This window comes from Plasmodium chabaudi, assembly GCF_900002335.3.
Source record: "Plasmodium chabaudi chabaudi strain AS genome assembly, chromosome: 11".
NCBI lineage: Eukaryota > Apicomplexa > Aconoidasida > Haemosporida > Plasmodiidae > Plasmodium > Plasmodium chabaudi.
Window position 1 is genome coordinate 449,938 of NC_030111.2, and position 26,170 is coordinate 476,107.

Here is a 26,170-nt window from a genome sequence, read left to right on the forward strand (position 1 = left end):
ACAATGTGCGTATCCCTATTTATTTATTTATTTATTATACTATATGTATACTTAAAAAAATTCATTTAAACTTTTCAATCAATTCGCATAATCCACAATATATACCACCTATTAAAAAAATTATTTATTTTTTATTTTCATATCATTTTTAGGTTTCATCTTTTTTTTAACATATAAATAATTAACTAAAGATATAAAAAATTTTGTAACCTTTTAAATTAAAAATATAAAAAATAGCTATTTATCTATATATAATGTTATTATTATTATTTTTTTTATAATAGCTAAGCTATATATTCCATAAGCATGTCTCATAAAGAACATAAAACCTATTGATATATACAAAAAATTATAATTTTTTTATTAAATAATAAGAATTCAATGGCTTTTTAAAAAAATTCAATAATAAATTATTAATATAATTAAGAGGAAAACTATTTCAATTACTTTATTTTGCTCGATCGTACATACTTATAAGTATATCAAACATACGTAAGTATGGGTCGGGCAGTGTTACCCCAAATTAGCTAAAGCAAATTACTTAAACATACAGCAGTCATATATATATATCTACCTATGTACATCCACACATTTACATGATAAGAATGGAAAGTAAACATGATTGATATAAAGATTGAAGAGGTGCGTAATTCAAGTGAAGTAGACCATTGCGAATGTTGTAATTTGTTAAACGAAAAGAGTGTCGAGTTTGTTGTTATAAAAAATAAAGATTTATATATTTATAAATATCGAAATAAAAAATGTTACTTAATTTATGATACGAAATTAAATGGGCCTGTTATTAAACTTGTTGTTTTAAAAAATGTTTTTAAAAATAAAAATAAATATTATAGTGGAATTTTATTAATTTATAAAAATTTACATTTTATTATTTATAAATATGAAAAAAGTTTAAATACTCTTGTTGCTGTTTTAAAACATCATTTTGTCAAAGACGCTAAATTTCAATCCCTTTTTTATTCCCTCCCACTTTCAGTACATTACACACACATTTATGAAACAAAGAATGAAGAAAACCACAACAAAAAAATAAAAAAAAAAAATAATAAACATAAACATGCAAAATATAAACGTGGGTCCCGAACAAAACTAATATCTCTCAGTGCAGACAACCAATTTTATATTAAAAAAAAAAAAAATAATAATAAAATAAATATTGCTACAAACACTATAAGCAATAATGATAATGAAACAAAAACAATTAAAAGCTTGCTTCAAAATGCAAACTTACCATCTAAAAATAGTGAAAATAATCACGATTCAATAATTTTTAACGACAATAATAATGTAGACAATAACTTATTAGATACCGAATTTGCCAATGTACAGAACATTTTAAACTCCTATTATTTAAACTTTAAAAAAAAAATAAAATCCAAAAAAAAAAATAATAATTTTTGTGAATTTCATATTTCTTTTTCCTACGACTTTAAAGTTATTTACACCATTTTCTACACAACAAAAAATAGAAATAATAAAATAAAAAATAATAAAACATTTCAAGATCCAAATGGTTTAAACATTGACACAACATACTTTTCAAATGATTTACAAACAGAAAATGTTACTCTTGTTGATTTAGGAGAAATATATAAACACTTTATTTTTATAAAAAAAATATTTTATTACACCGATCATGCCAATGTGCTCATTCAAACCGACCCGGTAAGTCCATCCCAACGTTCGTTCATCATGCCATTTCTTCATCGCCACTTTATTTTTTCACTTTCTTCATTTATCATTTCCTTTTCCCCCTTCGCAGATAAACATTGGGTACACCAAATTGGAAGAACTGAGCCTCAAGCTGCTGCTAATAAAAATTGAAAAAAACAAATTTGACATAATTCATGTGATAAAAGACTTTCCAAATGATATGATTGACATTCAAAGGATTGGAAAACTAGTTATTTGTTTATGTCATGATTATATATATATTTTAAATTTAGAAAGTTATAAAAAAATTATTTACTTTTTTAATAAGTCATGCTATATGAATAATACTTTTCAATTAATAAAAAACAATTGCTTATTCTATGATCATACATATTTTAATATAAGTTTTAAAATATCAAGTATGTATATAAAGAAAAATAAAATTTTCATTTTAAATAAAAAGTCGATAATTGAAGGAACAATATCAAAAGATATAAATAATTTAATAAATCTAATTACATGGAATAAGATATTTAATTTTAAATCATATATAAGTTTTACTTCCTTCTTCTCTATCAATTCAAATTTTTATTTTTTATGTTGCTATAATGGATTGTCTGGATTAGCCAACATTCAGCTAATAAGAAAATCCGAACATCCCGAAGTTTCAAGCATTCACACAAGGTTAGACAAGATGAAAAAGATGAAAACGCTGAAAAAGCTGAAAAAGGTGAAAATTGCAAACAAGCTGAGTAATGAGGAAATGGCTAAAGAGGCAGAGAATGGGAAGAGCCAAAACGTCAGGAAAAGGAAACGAATGGAAACAGACGATTTTGTAGAAAAGAAAAAAAAAAATACAAATGAAAATGTTAATGATGGGACTAGTGAAGAAGACAAAGAAAATTCTAAAAGCTTGATTGAAAACAATTTGAATAATCAAATATGTGAAAAAAGTAACAGAGTAAAAAAATCGCATACACATAAACAAAATAATATATTTCTATTCCATTTACTTAACTATTTAAATAAAAATACAAACATAAATGAATATACAAAAGAACTTAATAATAGAAAATACGATTTTCTATTTAAAAAGTATAAAAAGAAAATAAAAATTTTGGAAAATAAATATTCTCGAATAAATACCAAAGGCTTAATCGAATATTCATCCCCTTTATTTATTTTGAAAAAAAAAAAAAAAAAAAAAAATATAAACCAGACTGATAATACAAAACAAATAAATTTAAAAAAAACAAAAGATATACACATAATTGATAATATACAATGTAAAGGAATGCTAGTAGATATTTCAAAATTAAGTTATGAATCTTGTCCTATATATCAAAGTACCTATATGGGTCTCTTTGGATGTAAACACAATAGTTCATTAGAAAAAATATATTTTCAAATTCCATCTATAATCAAACTTATTGTATTTTGTAAATCTTTTAATATAAATAGTGTATGCTCAATTGAAAATGAATCAAACAAATCCGATGAGAAACGCGACTATAACTTTAAATACGTTCTGATAAATCTCGAGAAAAGTGCAAATCCATTGCCTAATGACAAAAAAGGAATATTACTTTGCTTAACAAGTTTGTCAATTCTAAAAAATAAAAATTCAAGTAAATATTATGATCATTATGAAGAAAATAAATTCAAAAGAAATCTACTACTTTGTGAATGTTCAGAAAAAATATCACAAATAAGCGAAAACGAAAATGAAAATATCAACTACTCGGACGACGAGCATAGTGAAAATAATGAAACAGACAAATGCAGTGACAAAAACGAAGATGACAAATGCAGTGATAAAAATGATGAAGATCACTTTTGCGACCTGGTTAATGATAATTATGAACATATGATTTGTGTCTTAAAAACGGGAGAGAACAGACACCCAATTTCTGTTAGCAGTATTGAAACAATACAGGGGTGCTTGAACTTTTTTAAAAACTTTCCTTTAATATATTTTAATATTAAAGATGTAGATATCTATGTAAAAAAAATATATCTTATTCACATACTGAGAGAAAAGGAAGAGGAAGATGATTGTAGTTCCAATTCTATAGTACATGAAATGGATAGTATAAAATATATTTTGACAAAAAGGTTTTGGGAATTCTTTTCAATAAATAGTAACAAAGGAAATAAAAACAAGACATCCTTAAATTTAAATGGAAACTGTATATCATTATTGAAGTATGATAAAGTATTAATACAGGTTTGTCAAAATGAAATAAATATATTTTATAATAATAATACTTATATTTTATTAAACAAAATTTCAATAGAAACCGAAAAGAAAGTTATATCATGTAAATTGATAAAAAACTATCTAACCATTTTAAACAGTTGTCATGAATGCATAATATATAACATTGATGATGCTGTAATTAATTTGGCAATACAAACTATTGAACGAGTTGTTTCCATATTTAATTTATGTGTCTTACATTGTTTATTACATGATAATAGAGAAGAATCAGTTAACCTTGTAAATCTGATTAAGTTCGTAGATATAGAAAACACGTTTAATAAATCTTCCTTTGAAATATCACATCTCTTAAATATGCAATCGTCTTCTGCTTTTTTAAAATTTATAAAAAAAAAAATAACTACTATAGATAATATTATCAACTTGGACAACCAAATAAATAATGTCAAATGCATATCTACAATTGAAAAAAATAAAAAACAGTTTTTATGCTATCTGAATAGTATTAGTAATACCTTTACTATTTATAATATTGCAAATAAAAAAATAATATTTGAAAGTAATTACTTATTAAATGTTCCTAAGTATGTTTATAAAATAGATGCAAAAAAAACCAAAGTAAAACACGAAGAAGTAGATGTAGAGGATAGAACAAACTTTTTAAATCTTTATAAAAAGGAAGAAATTATAAATATTTTATTTTTTAAATTGGACAAATCTTATTTATTAATTATATTTTTAACAGGTAGACCTATTTTAATATATAAATCTTTTTCATGTTCCAAATTTTTTAAAAACTTAAAATTAAAAATATATATTCATAAACATATAAAACCAATACCTAGTAATATTCATTTTTTTAATGATCCAAATAATTTACATATAAATAAAATTGTTACAACATCAAGACAAGATGAATACAATAATGATGGCTATTATATGTATGTTTGCAAAAATGATAATACCAATTTAAATAAAAAAAAAAAAAAAAAAAATTCAAGTTACAACAAATGCATCATTGTTTATCCATATGTCGATCTTAAAAAACTACAAATTAACGAACTAGATGAAGAACAGAAAAAACATTTTTATCAAAGTGTGTTGAAAAATTATGATACCGATCTACCAGTCTTATTTTTTTCAAGTTATAAAGGAAAGTTATTTATCCACAATTTAGATACGTCCAAAATGAAACCCTCGTCAATCACCAACATTGCCTATAACACATCTGTAGAAAAACATGAGCCTTATGACAAAAGTAACACACTAAGCAATATTAAGGGTGTGAAAAGAATTGGAAAAAATTTATTTTTATCTTTTACTAATAGCAATTTTAACATATTCAGTATCGGAACAGAGGAATATAATTCCATTGAAAAAGTAGATCCAAATAAAAATGAAATAAAAAATATAAATTTATTTTCCTCCTTTTCAAATAATTTATATTTAAACAAGAAAAATACTTATAATGATAATAAAAATTGTGTACTTCTTTTCAAATCACCAAACTTAATTAATTTCAAATTTAATGATAACTTCATTTCAAAACTGTTTATTTCATATCCATATATATGCAAATTTTCTGTTTCTCAAAATTATTATATTTTAAAAAAAAAAAAAAAAAAAAATAACGACCAAACAGTTAGTAAGCAAAACGAAGATGAGCATACTGTCACATTTGGGAAAGTTTTATGTCTAGCAGTTCGAATAAAATATGATGAATATTATAGTTTAAAAAAAATTTTAAAAAAACGATTAAACCTTCAAAAAGAGGAATTAAAAAATAATAATCTATACGAAAACGAAGATGCACAATGTATATCAAACCCACTTCTAGATGATTGCATCAATAATCAGTATACACATACAATTAAAAGTTTTGTAGAGGAAGATATAGAAACAGCTACCAATTTGAATGATGAAAAGATAAAAAGAAATAATAACAAACTAATTCAATCCATAAAAACAAAATCAAAATATTATAAATTATTATTACTTCATGAAAATAGTAAACATATTTATGGCTACTTCATTTTTGAACATAGTGAACAAATACAATCTATATCATTCGGACAATTAAATGGTATTGAATATATATATGTAAGTACTAGTTTAAATATTAACGAAAGAATTGAAACGCAAGGAAATATTTACATCCTCGATTTTAGTAACATATTTACACTATACGATGAAAATGTTTCTATTGACAATTTGTTTGTAAATAATAAAGAGAACCCAAATCCGGATAGAAACAATAAAGAGGACACAGAAGGTCAAAACAAAAATGATAATGCAAAGAATGCTAAGCTAACAGTATATATGAAAAAAACATATAACAGTTCGGTTACACATATTTTGCCATTTTACTTTTACTCGGAAACAAGTCCAAAAAAATATAGAAACATTTTAAATGATGAACTAATAAATAAATTTGAAATAAATTGGAGTTGTGATAAAAATGAAAATAAATGGAATGATGATACCAATTTATATTCGAGTGTACTTCATTGCATTAATTCAAAAATGTATATCCATGAAATAAAAAATAAAGATTTTACAAAAGGTGCTTTTATAGATAATAATTTTTATGTTAGTGATATTAAAATCGTTCGAAACTTTATTATAATTTCAGATTTATATAAAGGAATATTTATAAATATGTATAATTATGAAGAACAATATGACAGTAGAAGTATAATATCTATATCCAAAAATTTTTATAATAATAATTTAAATATTTTATGTTGTCATTACATTATTTATAATTCAAATATATGCATAATTGCTATGGATGTATATAATAATTTCTTCGTATTCGGTCATAAAAATAAACAAGATATAGATAACCTATACATATATAATTACTTCAATTTTAATCGAAGAATTCTTAAATTTACAAATGAATTACATGAAAATAAACATTCTAATTCAGCCTTGTCAATTTCAAATGATGGATCTGTCCATATATATCATCCATTAAATAATAAAGCTTTTATTTTTTTCAAACACATTTTTAAAATTGTAAAAAAATACATCTTCCCAAATCTCGCTTTAAATGTTAACTCGGATTTAAAACCAGATATTTTCGTCCAATCAATCATCCTAAATCTTCACAAAAAGACAAACGCCCTCCTGGTGGGCAACGTCATTTTCCACGACCTCCTCAGGTGCGCATTGCCCACGTCACACAATTGCCCACATGCACACGTCCAACAATTGTCCACATGCACACGTCCAACAATTGCCCACATGCACACGTCCCACAATTGTCCACATGCATATGCTCATACAACTTTGCTTTTTTTACAGGCAAATACCCTTTTACTCCTCCGAAGTTTTGTACGAACTGTTTTGCCAAAGGGCAAACCTTCTTAATCACATCACCATCGTAAGTAAATCTGAGAGAGTCCGCCTCCCCACGCATTCTCATGCACTCTCTATGCATCTCTATCCATTCTCTGCATATTGTCTTGCATTTCCTTACTTTGCAATTTCCCACAATTCCCACCGTTTTACTTTTCACTTTTTAGGGGGACCTCATAAATGAGCTACACTCATTAAACAAAAATTGACATCCTTTGTTTTCGTTTGAATGCCGGCCTTTTCGAGCATACATACAAAATATTTTTTTTTTTAAATAGCAATTCTCTACTTATGCATTTGCATAATTTCTACTTTTTCGATAGTAAAAGTGTTTTTTTTTATCGAGGTTTTTAATTAAGTTGTTTAATTAGTATGGGCATTTTTCAGAAACTCGTTTAAATTTTATAAAAATTTAACGACTTCGTACTTTTTATGCATGAATAAAAAAAAATTATGAAAAAACACGTTTTCACAACATAAATATTAATTAATACGGATAAAATATATAGATATATACATTTCACTTTTCATCGTTTTTTTTTTAAACCATGCAAATATTCCCAGTATATTTATATATACATATGAGCATGAATAAAAAATATATCGATGGTATTCTCAAATTGATATGCGCACGTTTTACGACGTTCTTATTGCACATATTTTTCAAACTTATAAATATTCATAAATCGGTTATGAGTGTTGGAAATGCACAAACCAATTATGTATATATAAATAATACACACATGCCACATACTCCTTTAGCTTTATACATCTCAGATGAAAATGTATCTTTCGCTTTATGTGTAAGTTTTTAATTAGGAGTATATCTATTGGTTAATGTTACACATGCTAACATACTGACTCTTATCATCTCCTCTAATTTTTTAGGATCCAAGACCTCATCAAAGTCACCTTCTTTCCATTTTAATGGGCATCCATCAACAATGAAAATACCACCAGTCTTTACACCTGATAAACCACCCATGACCATTAAGGTTGCTAATTCCATTTCTACAACTGCTACATTAGCTTTTGAATAATCTTCCAATCTGGATGGCAATATATCTTTGGGGTAATATAAATCAGAGGATAAACTAATACCAGTATGTGCTTTAACTTCTAATTCCTCAGCACATTTTAATAATACATCATAAACTTCGAAATCTCCAACAGCTGGGTAATCTGGATAAATCATCAAATGTGTAACTCTATCTTCCCTAACAGCAGCATTACATATGCATAAGTCACCTCTTTTTATATAACCGGGTTGTAAAGATCCACAAGATCCTGCACGGATAATAGCTTTTACTCCTATATTCATCAATTCTTCAAAACATATAGCAGCACCAGCTGATCCAACACCATGACTTACACATAAAAATTTCGCTCCTTTATAGGTACATTCAATACTTTTGTATTCCCTATTGTGTGCTAACTCGATATATGAGTCACACATTAATTTTATTTTGTCAACTCGTCCTGGGTCACCAACAACTAATGCAACAGGAGTTGCATTTTTCGAGGAAAGCTTGATATGCCTTTGTGTGCCTGACATTCTGCATAACAAAAAAAAGTATACCGTATGTATATATGCTACAAATAAATGTATGGCCAATATACCCACTCTTAGCAAGCATATGCTCAAATTGTTGGTATATCATTGGAAAAACACACAACATGGAAATGCATACAAACGTGGAAATGCATACAAACAAATAATGCTAAGAAATATGGCTAGCTGCCAACAAAATAAAAAAAGTATGACACATTCATATGTTATTGAAAAAATGCATTTATAAAATTATATTAAAATGGTTTATTACTTTGTAGATTTGGAAAATTGTGAAAAATAATGTTAAGGAAAATTTTATTTATAATTATTTAAATTATAAAATAATGATATTTTTTTTAAAGAGTTAAAATTTGAAAATAATTTAAATTAAATTAATAAAATTAATTATTAAAAAATATATTTGTTAATAAATTTATATATTTTAAATTAAAAAAAAATAATATTTTTGAAATTTATTTCTCCTATTTTTCGATAAATTATCCATGTAATTTTATATTTTGAGATCGATAAAAAATGAAAAAATGCATGTAATCGTATTATTTACATAGGAAATTCATAAAATTGGATAAGTAAGTGTGCATTATCCGGATTCTACATAATAATATCGATCTAGTTTTTGGTTACATGTTATTTTATATTTTTATTGCATATAGATAGTGTATACTAGGATCTATATAAATATTACTAGCTAAATATTCTTATATTTGTAAAATTATTTGGGGGCATTAGCAATATTAAAAATATATTATATAATACTCCAACATTTGTTTTGTTTTATTTTTATCGTAATTTTTTAAATTATCAAAATATTTTTATAAAAGTCTCAACAAAATCATGGTTTATTAATACAAGTATTATTTACAATTCATATATGTTGGAAAAAAACGCAAAAATAGTAAAAAAAATAATATAAAAAAGGTGTACTTTTAGGATCTACAAAAACAAAACGCGACAAAAGGGGTCGGTAACAAAGTTCCTATTTTACTTTTCTGCTTTCCTTATTACACAAGCTCATCTGATAATACTAGATGAGAAAAAAATTATGAACATATTTACTAGCCATAATTTTTTTTTTTTTTTTAAAACAAAAAAAAGCTAGATTTTTAGCTAGCTCGACATAAAAAAAAAAAATAATAATAGGACCCTCCAAAAAAAAGTGTATGCAAATATTTTCCAATTTTATATGGAAATAACATATGGATGAATACGTTTTACTTAAACAGATAATATTCCATATATAAAAGGGTGTGCACTATTTTATTTGTGTTTTCCTTTTGCATTATCTAAAGCTATTAAACTTAAATTTGCTCTTAGCTCTTGAATTCCAAAACGTTTTAAACTTGAAACATTGAATAAATATTCATTTATATTGAACTCACAATTTTCCTTCTTAAAAGTGTTACCTTTTTTATGTTTAGTCTCGTTAAACACTTTTACTTTTTTCTTATAATTTTCGATCGTTGAAATGATTTTTATCATTGCATGGTGTAATTCTTCAGCCTAAATCGAACAAAAAGTAAATAAAGCATATGCAGTTTTGTGTATCCCTGCCTCATGCATATACAGTCTTTACACTACACACGCATAATAAAATAGTATGCGGACAAGTGGGAGTATAAAAAATAATGTAGATTACACATTTTTGAAAAAACAGCACAATTGGAGGAATAGCTAAATAAGTTCATACCTTTAGCTTATCTATTTTTGTAACTATAATTTGAAAAGGAATATTTTTCATTATGAACATGTCCAATAAAACATAATCATAAGGTGTAAATAATTCTGTACACTCAATTAAGCATAAAGCTCTCTTTAAATTTTTTGCTTTATTTAAATATTCTTCTATAAGTATCGACCAATTATCTCGAAGTTCTTTTGAAACTTTTGCAAAACCATATCCTGGTAGATCTACAACGGATATATGATTTAGCAAATTGTAAATAAATAAATGTCTTGTTCGACCCTGATAAATAATATGAACAAATGGAGACATAATATTACTATTATTATCACGTTACATTTTTTTTAAAATAAAAAAAAAATTGTTATAAAAAATATTTTTTTTATTTCGTCTTAAATTATTACTGGCGTTTTCGATGCTTGAGCAACTTCCCTATAGTTCATCAGGGCATTTATTAAACTCGATTTTCCCACATTTGACCGTCCAAAAATTGCAATCTATAAATGAAAGCAGAAAGTGCAACATCATTTCATTCCCCATGTTGTAAAAAAATGGGACTACTTACTACACATACATATGGATACACGCTTCATGCATTTTTAATGCACCTGCGGAATGTCCAATGGTTTGTACTTATGAATTGTTTGAGCTACATAAACGGGGTATGCAATAATTTTGGAACTGAAAATTGTATTCCCCTTTTTGATCTAAAGACAGTTTTAAAGAAGGTTTTTTTATTTTATCAACTTTGTTATAAATAAAGAGGTGGAAAAAAATGATGAAAAAATTTCAGTACAAAGGAATATGCATTATATTTCATATGATTGTAAAAAATTTTTTTTTTGTATAAAAAATTACATATTCCGAGTTAAGCCAAAAGGGAATATCGTCATTATTTAAAAAATTTATGTTGAGAAATGGTTTGGCTAAATATGGTGTTATTGCTGTAATTGTTCATAAAAAAAAAGGAATACAACATGTATATATATTTATTATTCATATGTTGAGTTAAGAAAAGTTCTTAGTTTTTATTTTTGGATTTTTAAAAAATTTTACATTTTGTAGACGACTCATTCTTGAATAGTAACAATTTAAATATTTTGATCATTTTCAAATATACTATTTTTAGGGGTAATTAAATAAACAAATTGTAAAACAAATACCCAAAGTCTCCCCTAACGAATTGTGTAAAAAAATTGGATGGCAAAACCTATTCCCGAAATATCAATTCGACATCACTTTAAATTTTGTTCATACTTGTTTGTAAAATAAAAAAAAATTATAAAACAAGCAAGCAAACAAACAAACATATATATATGTAGGCCTGCGCTTATTATTGAAAATTAATAAAGACGTGAAACTACATTACAATATATTTTACATACTAACAAATTTCGGTGTTATTTTTTCAAATTTATTTCAAAATATTATAGCCATCAAAAAAAAAAAAAATAAACGGCTGTATTTTTTTGCTGAAATAATTTAAAACATAATTTGATGATTTAAAATTAGTAATTCATAACAAATAATAAATTTATATAATATATGTAATTTATAAAAATTATTATAATATATTATTATCATATTTTCTCCTTTTATAATTAAAATGTTTTAAATAATGGCAGCATGTAAATTATATGTGTCACTTGGTATTATTATTTTTTATATTAACTTTTTTTAAAGGCCAAAATAAAATCCTCTTTTTTTATTTAGAGTTTTTTTTTTTTAATAATTAAGAAAATTAAAAATGTTACCATTTAAGCCGCTAAGTCAGTTTATCTTTCAATTTGTTTTTATAACTTCTACTGCATTGGGGAAAGCCTTTATACAGGTAATGCATACAAGTATACATATATATATTGACATCATAAACAGTCGTATACCTATACTTACTACATATAAACCCTTTCTATGTTAAAAAATGTTAACCATATTCTTACCTTTTTAATAACCATTACTTAGTTTGCTACATATTTTGTTTTCTTTGCTTACCATATGAATATTTAAATCATATGCCAGTAGCAATCCAATTATCATTGTATATACATACTAACTTATTACTTAAAAAAATATATACATTTATGTATGAACATGCATAATAGTTTATAGTTTGACTATTCATATTTTTTCCCTTTTACATAATCATCACAATTCAATACAGGCGTATAAAGAAATTATAAAAAACAAGAATAATACAAATTTAATAAAAGAAAAATATAATTCATATATGAATGTTGAAGAGGCTTTAAATATTTTAAATCTAGACAGAAATAAAATTTATAAAAAATTAACAAAAGAAGAATTAATGTCACTAAAAGAAGAAATAAATAATAGACATATTGTTTTAAATAAACTCAATGCAAAATCTGGGTCATACAATGGCTCTGTTTATATACAAAAAAAAGCAGAAGTAGCAAAAAATATTTTGTTTCAACATTTAAAATTAGAATAAATTAAATCCTATAATAATAATAGTTCATAATTTATTATTCTTATCATTTTTTTTTTGTCATCAAACAATTTGCACACATATTATTTATTCCTAGATATCATGTTACTTTCAAAATTTATTAGCAACCTGAAGTCTGTATGCTATCACACAATCTGCATTCATCTATTTCAAACCCCACTATATTATTTGTATTGTATTAACACTATCCATCAACAGTTAACCCGCAAATACACACTAGCAAAGTGAATACCTTTCTATTGGTATATAACCACTAAGCCACATGTGTACATGCACATGCTTGTTAAATGTTATTTCACTGAAATAATACAAGCATAATAGAATGGATAGCCAAATATGTAAAATTTGTAAATTATAAACTGCTATACATTCTGTTTATTTTGCTCATTCTATTTATTTCGTTTATTTTGCTTATTTTGCTACCTTTATTTTATTATATTTTTTGGTATTCTGTGACAACCCATTCATCAGCTTATATATAGAGTGATTCTATATCTCCCATGATTCTAACCGAATCATTATGTTTATGTTAAATTTTTTTTGACATATTTATACTTTTTCTTTTTTTTTGAATTCAAATGTTGTGAGAAAATTGTAACATTTAAAACTATCAACTATTTTTTCATTTTAACTTCATGCCACTTAACTTCGTTTCATTTGGCTTCACGTCACTTAGCTTCATGACATTTAACTTCGTTTCATTTGGGTTCATGACAGTTTTTACTTCCTTGTCGTTTCCCCCTGCCATGGGATTTTTTTTCTGAACCTTTTCATTTTTATTTTCCTGGGCAGGTATCAATTCGTTGTTTTTTCTTTTTTTTATATAATTTGAAAAAGTTATTGTCGGAATTTTCTGAACAATTAAGGCATTTTCTTTCCCTTTTGGGTATTTTGTCATATATAAATTTATGTCAAAATTACGTTTGCAACTATTATAATCCATATACCGAATTTTTCCAAAAACACTTCTCTCATTCCAACTTTGATCATGAACACCCATAATAGATGACATGATGGATGCATATGCATTAGCTGTTTTTCCATCAATAGCAAATTCATTAGTTAATTTAATTGCACATTTTAATGCCGCTTTAGAATTTTCTGACCAGTTCAGAATTTTTTTGGCCCAATACATTCTTAAAAATTCGTGAATTGTACCCTCATTTACTAATTGTAATTGGCAACAATTCCAAATATCATTATGTGTCCTAGCATTTCGAAAATCTTCGTAATCATATAAATGGCTCCTTTTGTCTAACTCATGTTTTTTTAAACTCTCTTTTGCCCAATCCTTAGCTCCATTAAAATTATCATAGTTCTTATTATAGTAACAAAAATTGTCTGCCAATTCTTTCTTTATTAACAAGTCATCATTGAAATATTCCTTTCCACTTGATGTATGAATAGAAGGAAATTGCAGAGCATATTTGTTAACTTCGAGTATGCACCTAAAGAAATAAAAATCGAAGAAATAATATTAATATATTATAACATATAAAGTATTATCATACAAAATGATGTATAAATAATCTACCTTTGTGACGATATAATTCCCAAATTAATGTACGGCATAAGAAGATTAATTGTGTCATAATTTGGATCATTTCTTTTTACACCATATTTATCTAATTTATTTTTACAGAAATCCTCCAAAACATCTCTAGCTTTTTTTTCTGTACATACAAAATCTGATATGACTGAGCAAGAATTATTAACTGTTAATTTTTTATATAAACTTTCAATATCAAATGGTTCTGGATATTTTATAGTTTGATCAAAACGCTCTAATTTTATATATTCTATTAAAAATGACGATAAGTGGGCTTGTATTTTTGGCTTTATAGTTCGAGTTGATGATTCTTCCATTTTTGATGTCATCCATAATGGTATAATATTATGTGAATCTACTTGTAAAACTTTTATTTTTTTTTTATTTGACATATGTACAAGATTTTCTACAAATTGTTTTTGATATTCTAATGGATGGAAATCACAGACAACTGTCTTTATTTCTTGAATTCTTAAAAATTCCATAAATTCATCTATCATAAATATAGGAATAACATAAAATGGGATGTTTAATTTTTTAAATTCTTCTTCTAGATTTTTTAAAACTTTTAATTTTATATTTATATGTCTTTCAGTAAATTGTTCTTTTCTATTAATATATGTACATGCTAATAAGTTGCATTTGTTTTTTTTTGCCAAATCATGTGCATATATAATAGACCAATTATCAGCTATTCTAAAATCACGAGTTAATAATAATAGTACGTTTTTTTTAACACTACTTTCATTCGCATTTGCATTTCCATCATTATATTGTACTGAACTATTCAAGCTACAATTTGGTATATCTTTTCTATTATTATAATATGTATTTAAACATCTAACACGTTTTTCTAATATTTTTAGTTTTTTTTCAGTTGATACATCATATGGATTCTTTTTATTTTTTATTTCATTATTATTTATTTTATTATCTTTGCTTATTAAGTCAGAACCTGATATACCAGAAGGTTTCATTTTATTATTTTTATGTAATATTGCACCATTTTTTTTTTCTATTTTAGCATGCTTTGGAGCATTTTTCATTTTATCATCACATCCCTTTTTACATTCCGTGTCTGCTTGTTTGTTTATGTTTCTTATATTTGGATTTATACGATTGAACTTGTTATTTATAGGAATGTGCTTATTATTTGCACGATTATCCTTTGCATTTATGTGTGCAGATTTGCTATTCATATGTTCTTGTTTACTATTTGGGTCGGCATGCTTGCTACCGATATGCTCTTGCTTACTATTTGTGTGGTTATCTTTCACATTTGTATCGGCATGGTTGTTATTTATATGGGTACCTTTTGAATCTATACAATCAATTTTGTGTTCTTTTTTATCAATTGGGTATTCATTTTTGTCATTTAATGTATCTGCTTTGGGGGGAAGATGATGCATTTTGGTACTAACCCCATCACTACTATTGTTAGTATGAATACGATTTACTCGCCTTTCATTTTGCATTGCATCCATTTTAATATTGATATCTTTATTTGTTAGTTTGGAAAATTTCGCATAATTATTATTATCGTTTTTTACATCACCATATATTATGCTAATATTGGGCATTAGATTATTTGGTTGTTCTTTTAATAAGGTATTTGGTTTTATTTTTTTTTGCATTTCTTCGTTAAATTTTTCATTTTTTAATGCGTCATAATTTGTTATTTCTTTATTCATTTGAATGTAATTTTCCCTGAGTAAGGAACCAACTTCCTCCGTAATTTTATTCATATTTTCTTTCATAAACAATTCGTTACCATGTTTACCAACACTTGGTTTTGTTTCGTTCATTTTAATACTTTATTTTTTAAAAATAGAGAGTGAAAAAAAAACATATATATATGTATACAAACGAACGAATTAAAGAAATACCAAATTAATACAAGTGGTGTGTATTTATTCAAGTAATCTTTCATACAGCTTTACATAAATAAACATAAACATATACATACATAATTTTATATAACTAAAAAAATGAGTTTAACAATAAAATCGTTTTTTTAAAAGCAAAACGATGTAACCATTATTCAAAAATAATTTTTATAAACAAAAACACACATATAATACAACTTGCACTGTAAATATATTTATTATTTTTTTTAGCATACTTTTATAATAAGGCGTATGAAGACATTTTATTTACACCCAATATATATGTAAATAGTTAAAAAATAAAAAAAGAGAAAAAGGAAAAAAATAAATAAAATTAAAAATTAATTAACCACATAATACAAACAAATTCCTTAATATTTTATAGTCCTTAAAAAAAAAAAAGTGTGTATATTGAAAGAAAAAAAAGAAGAAATATTATGACTTGTTCAGACAATTTTTATTTTTTTTTTTAGTTAGTCATACATTTTTATTCCATTTCAAGGTTAGTACATATTTACATTTTTTTTGTAATTCTTTATAAAACTATTTAAACCCTAGACACCATAAAATTTAAGATCTATGAAATATTGAAAGTTTTGTAATATGGAAAATGTTTCGACATATTTAAGTGTTAAAAGGATAAACAACTATATTTTCCCCTCATTCTTAATATAATTTTTTTTTTAAATATACCCATTATTGTATACATATAAATTATGAACTATCGAAAATAAAAAAAAAATAAAAAGAAAACCCAAATAGTATTCATAAGGTTTGACATTTGGCATGAATGGATATTTTAAGGATAATTTATGATAAGGAGGTTTAGCGAAAATGTATGAACAAATGGAAATAAGTAATTACAGGAATAGCTAGCTATTCCTATTTTATTGCATTATTATTAGCAACATTGTTTTATTCACTCATTATTGTTATCACAAATCACGCTGTTTCATTACGACTATTACTACTACTGTTTTATGTATTGACATTTTATTTATTATTTATTTTGATCGGTAAAATACATACATCCACAAAAACTCGTTTTTATGCAATGACTGCATTACCTATGTGCACACTGCAAAGTCTAGGTCTTTAATATATATAAAAAAACTTCTTTAAAATTGCAACGTTCAATTTAAAAAAAATAAAGTGTAAATAAATTAATGCCCAAATGTGTGCAATGTAAATACATGCTTATATAAATAATAATATTTTTTTCAGTCATTATTAGCCTACATATAGGAAAATAAAAAAAAAATAGGTACATTTCCCCGTCTTTGTAAGTGTATGTATATACATGATCTGACGAACAAATACATGGGAATATATGTATAGAGTTTTTTTTTTATTGTCCTATTTCCCAAATTGATAATAACTGAAAAAAATATTATTGTTTATTTTTTTAAAAGCATTCCAACGTAGTTTTTTATGGAATATAGTTAGTCAAAAAAAATATATAGGTATGCAACTACCTAAAATGTGTAGGAAAAAAAAACACATAAATATGTTTGTGCATTTCTATTTTAAGAATTTTTTGTTTAAATAATTTAATTTTTTTTACGCGACTTTAAGTTTTTTTTTCGTGCAAGTGAATAAGGAGAGGAAAAAAAAACTTGCGTATGAACAAAGTCGAGAAAAGACTATAATACTATCGGATAAAATAATATAGCACAAAAATACACATAATATAGACGAAAAAATTGAAAGTTTTTAATATAATGTTTCGGTCATCGATTTTTGGGCCTCTTTTTCTTTGGAGTATATTTTTAATTATAAAAACAAACTGTTTTTATTTTAAAGTAGATAGTGAACTGATATCAAAAGATTCGAATATTCGTAAATGTAATAAAGAACACTATTTAAATTTTCAAGGACAAATAGTCCAAGTGTGTAACGATCAAATAGTTACAGGCTCTTCTACAACTAACAATATTTATGTATCTGCATATAATAATGAAAATAAATGGGAAGATAAATTTAAATTACTTAATTCACATACACAAATAAAAATCGAATATTTTTATTCCTTTATAACTAATGAAAGCTTAGTAATAGTATACTGCTTTAGTAAATCCCTGACCAGTCCTCCATATGAATGCCACAATGCAATATCTACAGATTTAATAACATTTACAACTCAAAAGATTTCGATCGATTTTAGTTCAATCGATCCTTTAAGCTTACAAGATTATTCATTAAACGAATTAGAGATATTTGAAAAAAAATATATCCTTATATGTGGTTTAGATATACAGAAACAACAATATGAAGAATATAATAAATTTATTTTATGTAATGCCAGTTCCAATGGTGGACTTAATTGGACGTAAGTGAAATCTTTAAATTCGTCTATGCTATTATTTTTTTGTCAATCGTTTTTTTATTACAATGCTTTGCTTATACCCATATTAGACATATTTTTTTTGATGTAATTTTTCCATTTTGAATTACAGGGAAAAGTTTACCTTCTATGTAACGGGAGTCGATCCTAATTCAAAATACTCAAAGCTAGTTCCTAAGATAAGTGGAAATGAAATAGGATTTTTATATTACTCTGAAGGGGAAGAACTAAATAGATACTTAAAATGTAAATATAAAGACGGATTTGATTATGAATGTTATTTGGTGGGTTTGGCACGACTCGAAAGTTATATGTGGGATATTTCAAAAATAAGAGGATATTATATATCAATTATTTCTAATAATAAACAACCACCACATTATATATATTATATGCATACTAATATATATACAATCCCATTAGAAGCCCCTTCAAGTATGGATGCAAATTATAAAAGAGGAAATTTATTTCCTTTAGATAGTTATCGATTAATATACAATTATGTTGCTGGAGATAATAGCTATACATATATATTAAAACATGTTGGTGCCGTTAAATATTGTACACTATTATATATAAAAAGAGAACATATGAATCCCGGATTTGTAAAAAATGGAAATAAATATATATGTACAATTTTATATGACGATTTAATTGTTGATGGTGAGGATAGATATTTTACTTTAGGAGTTTATAATGGTACGAAACATGATATAAGAAAATGTTTTTATGTAAAATTGAATAGAGATTCAGAACCCGTTAATATAATACATAAAATAGAATCAGTATATGAATATAATAATTATAGATTATATACATTATATATAAAAAAAGAGTTAGAAAAATATTTTATTTTCGATATAACATTAGAATGTTATTTAGGTGAAGATTTTTTCTTAAGATTAAAATTATATTTTAAAAATAATTATGTATTACAAACTTCCGATTTAAATAAAAATCAAAATTCTATAAATCTATATAATAATAATATAATATACTTTACCCCACCAAGCCCAGAATATGAAGAAACATCGATGTCTCAATTAACATTTCCTCCATATACCCGATATGTTAAACTTCCTGATAAAAATTATATATTCCAATTGCCGTCTTATATTAAAAACGAAGTCACATTACAACTTCCTTTTGTTAATAAAAATGATATGAGTAATCAGGTGATAAGAAGTGTAGTAATACATCCAAGTACCGAAAATACACAAAATGATAAAAGCATTATTGGACTTGACTTTTCTAATACCAATATATGTAACTATGCTAATATAAACCCTAAATGTGACAATATTGTAATAAATGAAAATAAAATAAATGTTACTATTGATACCAAAACTACCCAAGATATACAGCTAGCTATTATATGTCCTATAACTAAAAAAAGTAAAAACACATGCTTTAATGATATTTATACTAATAAGAAAAAAAAATTTATTCGAGACCATTTAAAAGATCAACAAGGATTATTAACCATATATCCAAAAATGTACATACATGGAGTAGAAACTAATGATGCCCCATATGAAGAATCCGTATTGACTATACCTAAAACTTATATTCAAATGTTTAATGAAAAAAAAACTAATTACAATAACACCTTTATTTGTAAGTGCCACTCAAACAACATCCTATACGAAATTACCTACACATTCGTTTAATTTTTTCGCGTTCCCTGTTCGACATTCCTTATTGCACATACATATTTTTTACTATTCTATACACAATTTAACATAATTTCATGAAGAAAACGGTGTGTTTATTTTTTTTTGTTATTTTTTTTTTTTAAATCATTCTAGACTATTAAAAAATGTGCATTTTTATTTGGTATAAACGAATTTAGTGGGCAACTTGAAACTTTCTTTTGCGAAATAAAAGATGGTTATACACACATATGCGATATATGCATTTTCTTACTGTGCCAAATAACCATTTTTCATCTTAATGAAAAAGTAAATTTACTATTTTTTTGCAAAATTGTATGCCAAAATAGCTAGCTACGAAAAATGGTTAGCTAGCTAGCTATAAAGGAATACCAAAATGGGGAGTTAAAAAATACGAAAATGGAAAATTAAAAAAAAAATATAACGAAAGTTAAAGGATAAAAACATATGTCATGCACACACTTCTTAATATGTATGCGCATTTTTTTTTAACACGAACACAATGAATTTTGGTCTACGTCATCTGAAGACAGATTGACCTTAGCTTGATTATTATTGGCTGGGTTAATATTTTTTTTTTTTTTTTTTTTAATAAGTTCTTGAGTTATCATAGTAAAAGCTAGTTCAACATTCAATGAATCTTTAGCTGATGTTTCAATAAATGGTATGTTTAATTCTTTTGCTTTACTTTCACCTTCAGCAGTTGGAACTTCAATTTCGTCTTTACAATCAAACTTATTACCTACTAACAATTTACAAGTATCTTCATTTGTGTATTTATTTATTTCAGTCATCCAATCATTAATATGTAAAAATGAATTTCTATCTGTCGTATCATAAATTATTATTATTCCATCGGCTCCTCTATAATATGCTGAGGTTATAGTTCGAAATCTTTCTTGTCCGGCTGTATCCCATATTTGCAATTTTACAACCTTATCATCAACTTTTAAAGTCCTAAAACGAAAGTCAACCCCTATAGTGGTTATATAACTCTCAGTAAAATGATCATCCGAAAACCTTAACAATATACATGATTTTCCTACTCCACTATCACCAATTAATATTATTTTGTATAAATAATCATAATCCCTTGATCTGTTTTCATTCATTGTATTTGTTCCCTTTAGAAATGCAAGTCTTGCAAAGCCAATTGCTTATCTTGAGTAATGATATGCACATGTAAATATGTGTGTGTGTATTTTTTTAGGTATATCTCTTAAAACAGCTAGCTAAAAAAAGAGATTTAGTCATTTGCACACACGTAAGTATAATAATTTAAAAGGGAAGAACAAAATTATTTATGAAAAAAAAGTATACATACAAACAGTTTTAACTATAAAAAAATTAATATGTAATAGCAAGCAAATATAATAACCTTATTGTAATAAGTAACAGGCTAAGAAAATAGATAAATATATATACATAAAAAAATTATTTTATCATTTAATACAAACTATTAAACAGATTGTTTAAAATATGAATTATATGCATATTAAAACAATTATATGTACTGCATATATATATGAGACTGTATTTCCACACTTGTAATCTATTCCCTTGTTATGATTACTTTCCCCTTTATATATTAAATAAAAATATATTAATATAAAAACAAAATTTTAATGCTTGTACATCATTCATAATTATATTCATAACTTAGCCCATTCATTTTAATATCTTGAATAATATTCTTTTAATATTTCATATACATATACACCTCTACAATTAGAGATATTTCGAAGTTTTTTGGCTATACGGTTATAACTTATAAAATGCTAAAAAATATAAAAAATAAAATAATAAAATAATGATAAAACTGAAATGAAAATACTCAAAGTCACATTATTGTTACTATTATTTTTTAGGTAATAACTTTCATATATAGTATATTAAATAAAATTAAAATTAATAGTGCCATATATTTTTATACGCTTTTTTTTAAGGGTATTAATAGTAAACCAATGTATAGTTGGCAATTTTGAATAGTCAAACTATACAATCAAAATTGTTTATTCAAATGAATGTTCGTACATGTTTTTATATTTTTTTCTGTTTTTTTTCAAACCTCAAATAAATTAACATTCCATATGTACATCCAATAAACATATACGGAATAAACGATCAACTGTTACCCCTTCTTTATTCTACAATTTTAAAGTAGTTTTTTTTAATAATTTATAAAAAAAAATATTCATAGCAACTAACACATTGTTCCTTACTCATTTTGAAAGGGCATAAAAATATAGCTCTATTTATTACAAAAGTTGAAACACAATTCCAAATATTCTTATTCCTTTATTATTTCCCATTTTATTTATTTCAATATGATCCATATAATTTCCACTTATTTTTAAATATGCATAACACATGTTTGGTCATTATAAATATAGACCTAATGTGATAATACAGTTACACGACTAGAGATAGTACAGAGCATATTGTTTTTATTTTTTCCTTTTTCATATAATCGAAATTTATAAAAAGAAACTGCATAGAGGAATAAACACAAAATGGATAGAGACAATGCTATTTTAAGCGAACAAATAAAATATGACCATTTTAATAAAACAATTGAAGAAGAATATAAAAAGAAATTTTTACAAAATTATAAAGTAGACGAATATATTGAGGATACTACATTTGCAACATCAAATAAATCAGAGAATACAAATACACAAATTAAAGAAAAAAGTAAAAAAGAAAAATTATTTTTATACAAAGTTATATCACCTATAATAGATTTAGGAAAACATTTTTATTCATCATTAACTTTAATATATGAACCCAAGTTATATCACCTTTCTGTTTTTTTAACTTTATTATGGGGTTATAAAAATATTAAATATATAAATAAATTATTAGTACATAAATATAATGATATACATTATCAAGTAACTCGACCTGATTCTTTAAATAGTCGACACAAAGCTTTTAAAGTTTTAGCAATTGGTGGATCAGTCATACCATGCTCCGTTATTGCACTTTCAATATATGATATGAAAAAAGAAAAAAATAATTCAATGTTCATACAAAATATAGAATCAACATTTTCTAAACGAAATAATAATCAACTCATACCATACACAGTCAAAAGGAATCTGTCCAAAAAGGTTTCCACATTTATATTCCTTTCTTATGCTCATATGCATATGTATATACATGCATCATTTCTCATTTTTTCATTTTTTCATTTTTTCATTTTTCATTTTTTTTTTCACACTGTAGGTCCAATGCTTAAAGGAAAAGCTCCTATTCTTTGCTAAAGATTTAGCAGAAAATAATAATTTTAAAAAATTATCAAATGAATATCATACCAATATTAACAAGCGACTAAATAGCCACTATTTTAAAAAAGACAAAATGAATTAGCTAGCTATTCCCCTATCCAATAATAGACCTCATCCTATTTTTTTTCTGTACTCATTTCTTTATTCTTATTTATTTGTCGAAATATTTTTTTCGTTTAAATTTTGTTTTATACTTTTTGCTATTTGTTTTAAATGCTCACTTCCTGATAAATTTGCCCCTAAAAAATTATGTACAAAATTAAAAAAAAAATAAATGAATATATACACTATTTATCATACAGAAGTGTATAAAATATAATTTTTTTGTAATAATAAAACAAACCAAGATAGGAATGAAAATTATAAGGATTCAAATTGTTGATAGGTTCACCATTTCTATAAATACAATCAAAATCTCCAATCCTGTCCATTTGTGGTATATTGTATTTTTCAATATTTATTAAAGTCATTAATTCGTCTAAGATATTAAATTTTAAATTATAATCTTCTTTAGTATTTGAAGAAAATGATGGAGAAGAATTTACTTCAATTAACCATGGTTTTAAATTATTATCAATAAGTATATCAAAACCATATAATTCAAAACAATGTTTATCATTTATTATAATTTTATGGACAGCTAAAAATGATTGTATTATACAATTTTCTATATTTTTTATTAAATCCATTATTTTGTTATATCCATACCTATTAATCATATATATAAATAGTTCCCTTATGAACCATTTCCCTCCTACCGTATCATCGTAACCTTCTGCATTTTTTTGTATTGCTACATTTGTTAAATGCATTGTTATATCATTTATATTATTTTTCTCATTTTTAAAATACCTATGAGAAAATCGAGCAAACCCACTCCTATGTATATAAATAGTTAGTGGGTAATATGACAAAATTAACACATATAAACGTATATCAAATTTCTTTCCTCCAATTAATAAAGGATTAGGAATATATTCTTGTGCGACATATAGCTCAAGCTTATCACGTTCATTTTCCTTTCCCTTATCCTTGTCCTTATCTCGATCCTTTATCTTCTCCTTATCTTTTTCATTTTCTCGGGCCCTATCTTCACTGATCCTATTTTTAGCACCATTACTCCAATCCTTTATTTGAGAAATTTTATCAAAAAGAAAAATTCCTTTTCCTTGAGATTTTCCAATCGGTTTCATGATCCATACTCGATTACTTTTTTTTTTATATTCCTCTAAAAATATTTTATATTCGAGCGGTAGAACAAAGGTAAGTGGTGTTATATCAAGTTTTTTTAATTCTTCAGTATTTTGCGTTTTTCCATATAACTTTTTTAGCCTTTTTATATTCTTGGCTAGTAGGTCTTTACGAGTCAGCTAAAACAAAATGGGAAAACCACATGCACGGTATGTATATATTTGTTCAACTAATCATGCACACACAATTTGTAATACTTTAAAAATAAATTTATCAAAAGAAAAAAATTCGTTCTATCTCCCCATTCAGTAATTTTTCCATTTTACTTCATAGTAATTCCTAAAATGGTTGACATATTGATCATTTTTAAGGGAAAGAGTATCATATACTTCATTTATCCAATCCTTTTCAGACCAGCATAAATTCCATTCCGTTTCACTAGTAGCGAAAAAAAAAATATATTTTTTATTTTTCCTATTTTTTAGTTATATTTTCGCATATAAAAACGATTGCTCAATACATTCGTTGATAATATCAAAATAACACAAGAACAGACACAATTTCAATGAACATAAGATATAGTACTGCGTGGTGAGCTCCCATTCCCTATGCAAAAACACGTCATAAATTGTGTTACGAAAATCCGTTCTAAATTTTATAACCCTGACGAAAAATTAAGCGGCATCGATCATGTATTTTTAGAAAATACGGAGAATGACAATTTTGAGGTATTTTGCACATAGGACAAATAAAACGACAAAAATATAATCAAACAAAGGAATGAAATTAATACTTATTTGAAGGAAATAGCTCTCTGAAATATATAGACATTTTTTTAGCTTATAAATATAGCTAGCTAAAAAAAAATAATTAAAAAAAAAAAAATACTTTTAGCTAGCTCAAAGCATTACGCGTAAATATAACATTTGTGTGGTGATTCAAAAAAAAAAAAAAAAATTCAAATAAGTTAATAGCTTGTTATGTATATCAAATTTTTAAGAGGTTAATTTTTCTCATTTGTTTATATCAACAAAAATAAAATAATTCAAAATAGTTTTCCCATGATAAAAAAAGACATTGAAAAAAAAGCATATCTACGAAAAAAATAATAATATATATAACATGATCAAAAATAACATCATAGTTTTTTTAATCAACTATATTCATATGTGTGTGCAAGGAGGTATTTTCTCCCCCTTTCTATAAAAAGTTTTGATATGGTACATTTATACACTTGTATAAATTTAATTAATTT

General features: G+C 24.9%; 9 protein-coding genes across 9 annotated transcripts; 4 read left to right on the top strand and 5 right to left on the bottom strand.

Annotated features, from left to right (window-relative positions):
* Nucleotides 1-618: 618 nt before the first annotated feature.
* PCHAS_1112500 (conserved Plasmodium protein, unknown function) lies at nt 619-7,467 on the top strand (the record flags this gene model as incomplete). Its single annotated transcript, XM_016798561.1, has 4 exons — nt 619-1,686; nt 1,784-7,062; nt 7,205-7,283; nt 7,426-7,467. The coding sequence occupies 4 exons, from the start codon at nt 619-621 to the stop codon at nt 7,465-7,467; spliced, it is 6,468 nt and encodes a 2,155-aa protein (XP_016653952.1).
* Nucleotides 7,468-8,069: 602 nt separating this feature from the next.
* On the bottom strand, nt 8,070-8,813 carry PCHAS_1112600 (purine nucleoside phosphorylase, putative; the record flags this gene model as incomplete). The annotated part of the gene is made up of 1 exon (XM_740011.1): nt 8,070-8,813. The coding sequence occupies one exon, from the start codon at nt 8,811-8,813 to the stop codon at nt 8,070-8,072; it is 744 nt and encodes a 247-aa protein (XP_745104.1).
* A 1,275-nt stretch (nt 8,814-10,088) lies between these two features.
* PCHAS_1112700 (GTP-binding protein, putative) lies at nt 10,089-11,620 on the bottom strand (the record flags this gene model as incomplete). The annotated part of the gene is made up of 6 exons (XM_016798562.1): nt 10,089-10,331; nt 10,519-10,794; nt 10,917-11,009; nt 11,121-11,219; nt 11,371-11,456; nt 11,569-11,620. The coding sequence occupies 6 exons, from the start codon at nt 11,618-11,620 to the stop codon at nt 10,089-10,091; spliced, it is 849 nt and encodes a 282-aa protein (XP_016653953.1).
* Nucleotides 11,621-12,259: 639 nt separating this feature from the next.
* PCHAS_1112800 (mitochondrial import inner membrane translocase subunit TIM16, putative) lies at nt 12,260-12,964 on the top strand (the record flags this gene model as incomplete). The annotated part of the gene is made up of 2 exons (XM_740013.1): nt 12,260-12,343; nt 12,674-12,964. 2 exons carry the CDS (start codon nt 12,260-12,262, stop codon nt 12,962-12,964), a joined length of 375 nt encoding a protein of 124 aa, XP_745106.1.
* Nucleotides 12,965-13,604: 640 nt separating this feature from the next.
* Nucleotides 13,605-16,336, bottom strand: PCHAS_1112900 (deoxyribodipyrimidine photo-lyase, putative; the record flags this gene model as incomplete). Its single annotated transcript, XM_733520.2, has 2 exons — nt 13,605-14,430; nt 14,517-16,336. 2 exons carry the CDS (start codon nt 16,334-16,336, stop codon nt 13,605-13,607), a joined length of 2,646 nt encoding a protein of 881 aa, XP_738613.2.
* Nucleotides 16,337-18,138: 1,802 nt separating this feature from the next.
* On the top strand, nt 18,139-20,431 carry PCHAS_1113000 (6-cysteine protein; the record flags this gene model as incomplete). The annotated part of the gene is made up of 2 exons (XM_016798563.1): nt 18,139-18,746; nt 18,874-20,431. The coding sequence occupies 2 exons, from the start codon at nt 18,139-18,141 to the stop codon at nt 20,429-20,431; spliced, it is 2,166 nt and encodes a 721-aa protein (XP_016653954.1).
* A 491-nt stretch (nt 20,432-20,922) lies between these two features.
* PCHAS_1113100 (ras-related protein Rab-1A, putative) lies at nt 20,923-21,546 on the bottom strand (the record flags this gene model as incomplete). The annotated part of the gene is made up of 1 exon (XM_740751.1): nt 20,923-21,546. The coding sequence occupies one exon, from the start codon at nt 21,544-21,546 to the stop codon at nt 20,923-20,925; it is 624 nt and encodes a 207-aa protein (XP_745844.1).
* Nucleotides 21,547-22,947: 1,401 nt separating this feature from the next.
* PCHAS_1113200 (conserved protein, unknown function) lies at nt 22,948-23,806 on the top strand (the record flags this gene model as incomplete). Its single annotated transcript, XM_740752.1, has 2 exons — nt 22,948-23,547; nt 23,663-23,806. 2 exons carry the CDS (start codon nt 22,948-22,950, stop codon nt 23,804-23,806), a joined length of 744 nt encoding a protein of 247 aa, XP_745845.1.
* Nucleotides 23,807-23,871: 65 nt separating this feature from the next.
* Nucleotides 23,872-25,746, bottom strand: PCHAS_1113300 (tubulin--tyrosine ligase, putative; the record flags this gene model as incomplete). Its single annotated transcript, XM_016798564.1, has 5 exons — nt 23,872-23,963; nt 24,068-25,094; nt 25,242-25,353; nt 25,501-25,578; nt 25,709-25,746. The coding sequence occupies 5 exons, from the start codon at nt 25,744-25,746 to the stop codon at nt 23,872-23,874; spliced, it is 1,347 nt and encodes a 448-aa protein (XP_016653955.1).
* Nucleotides 25,747-26,170: the final 424 nt, after the last annotated feature.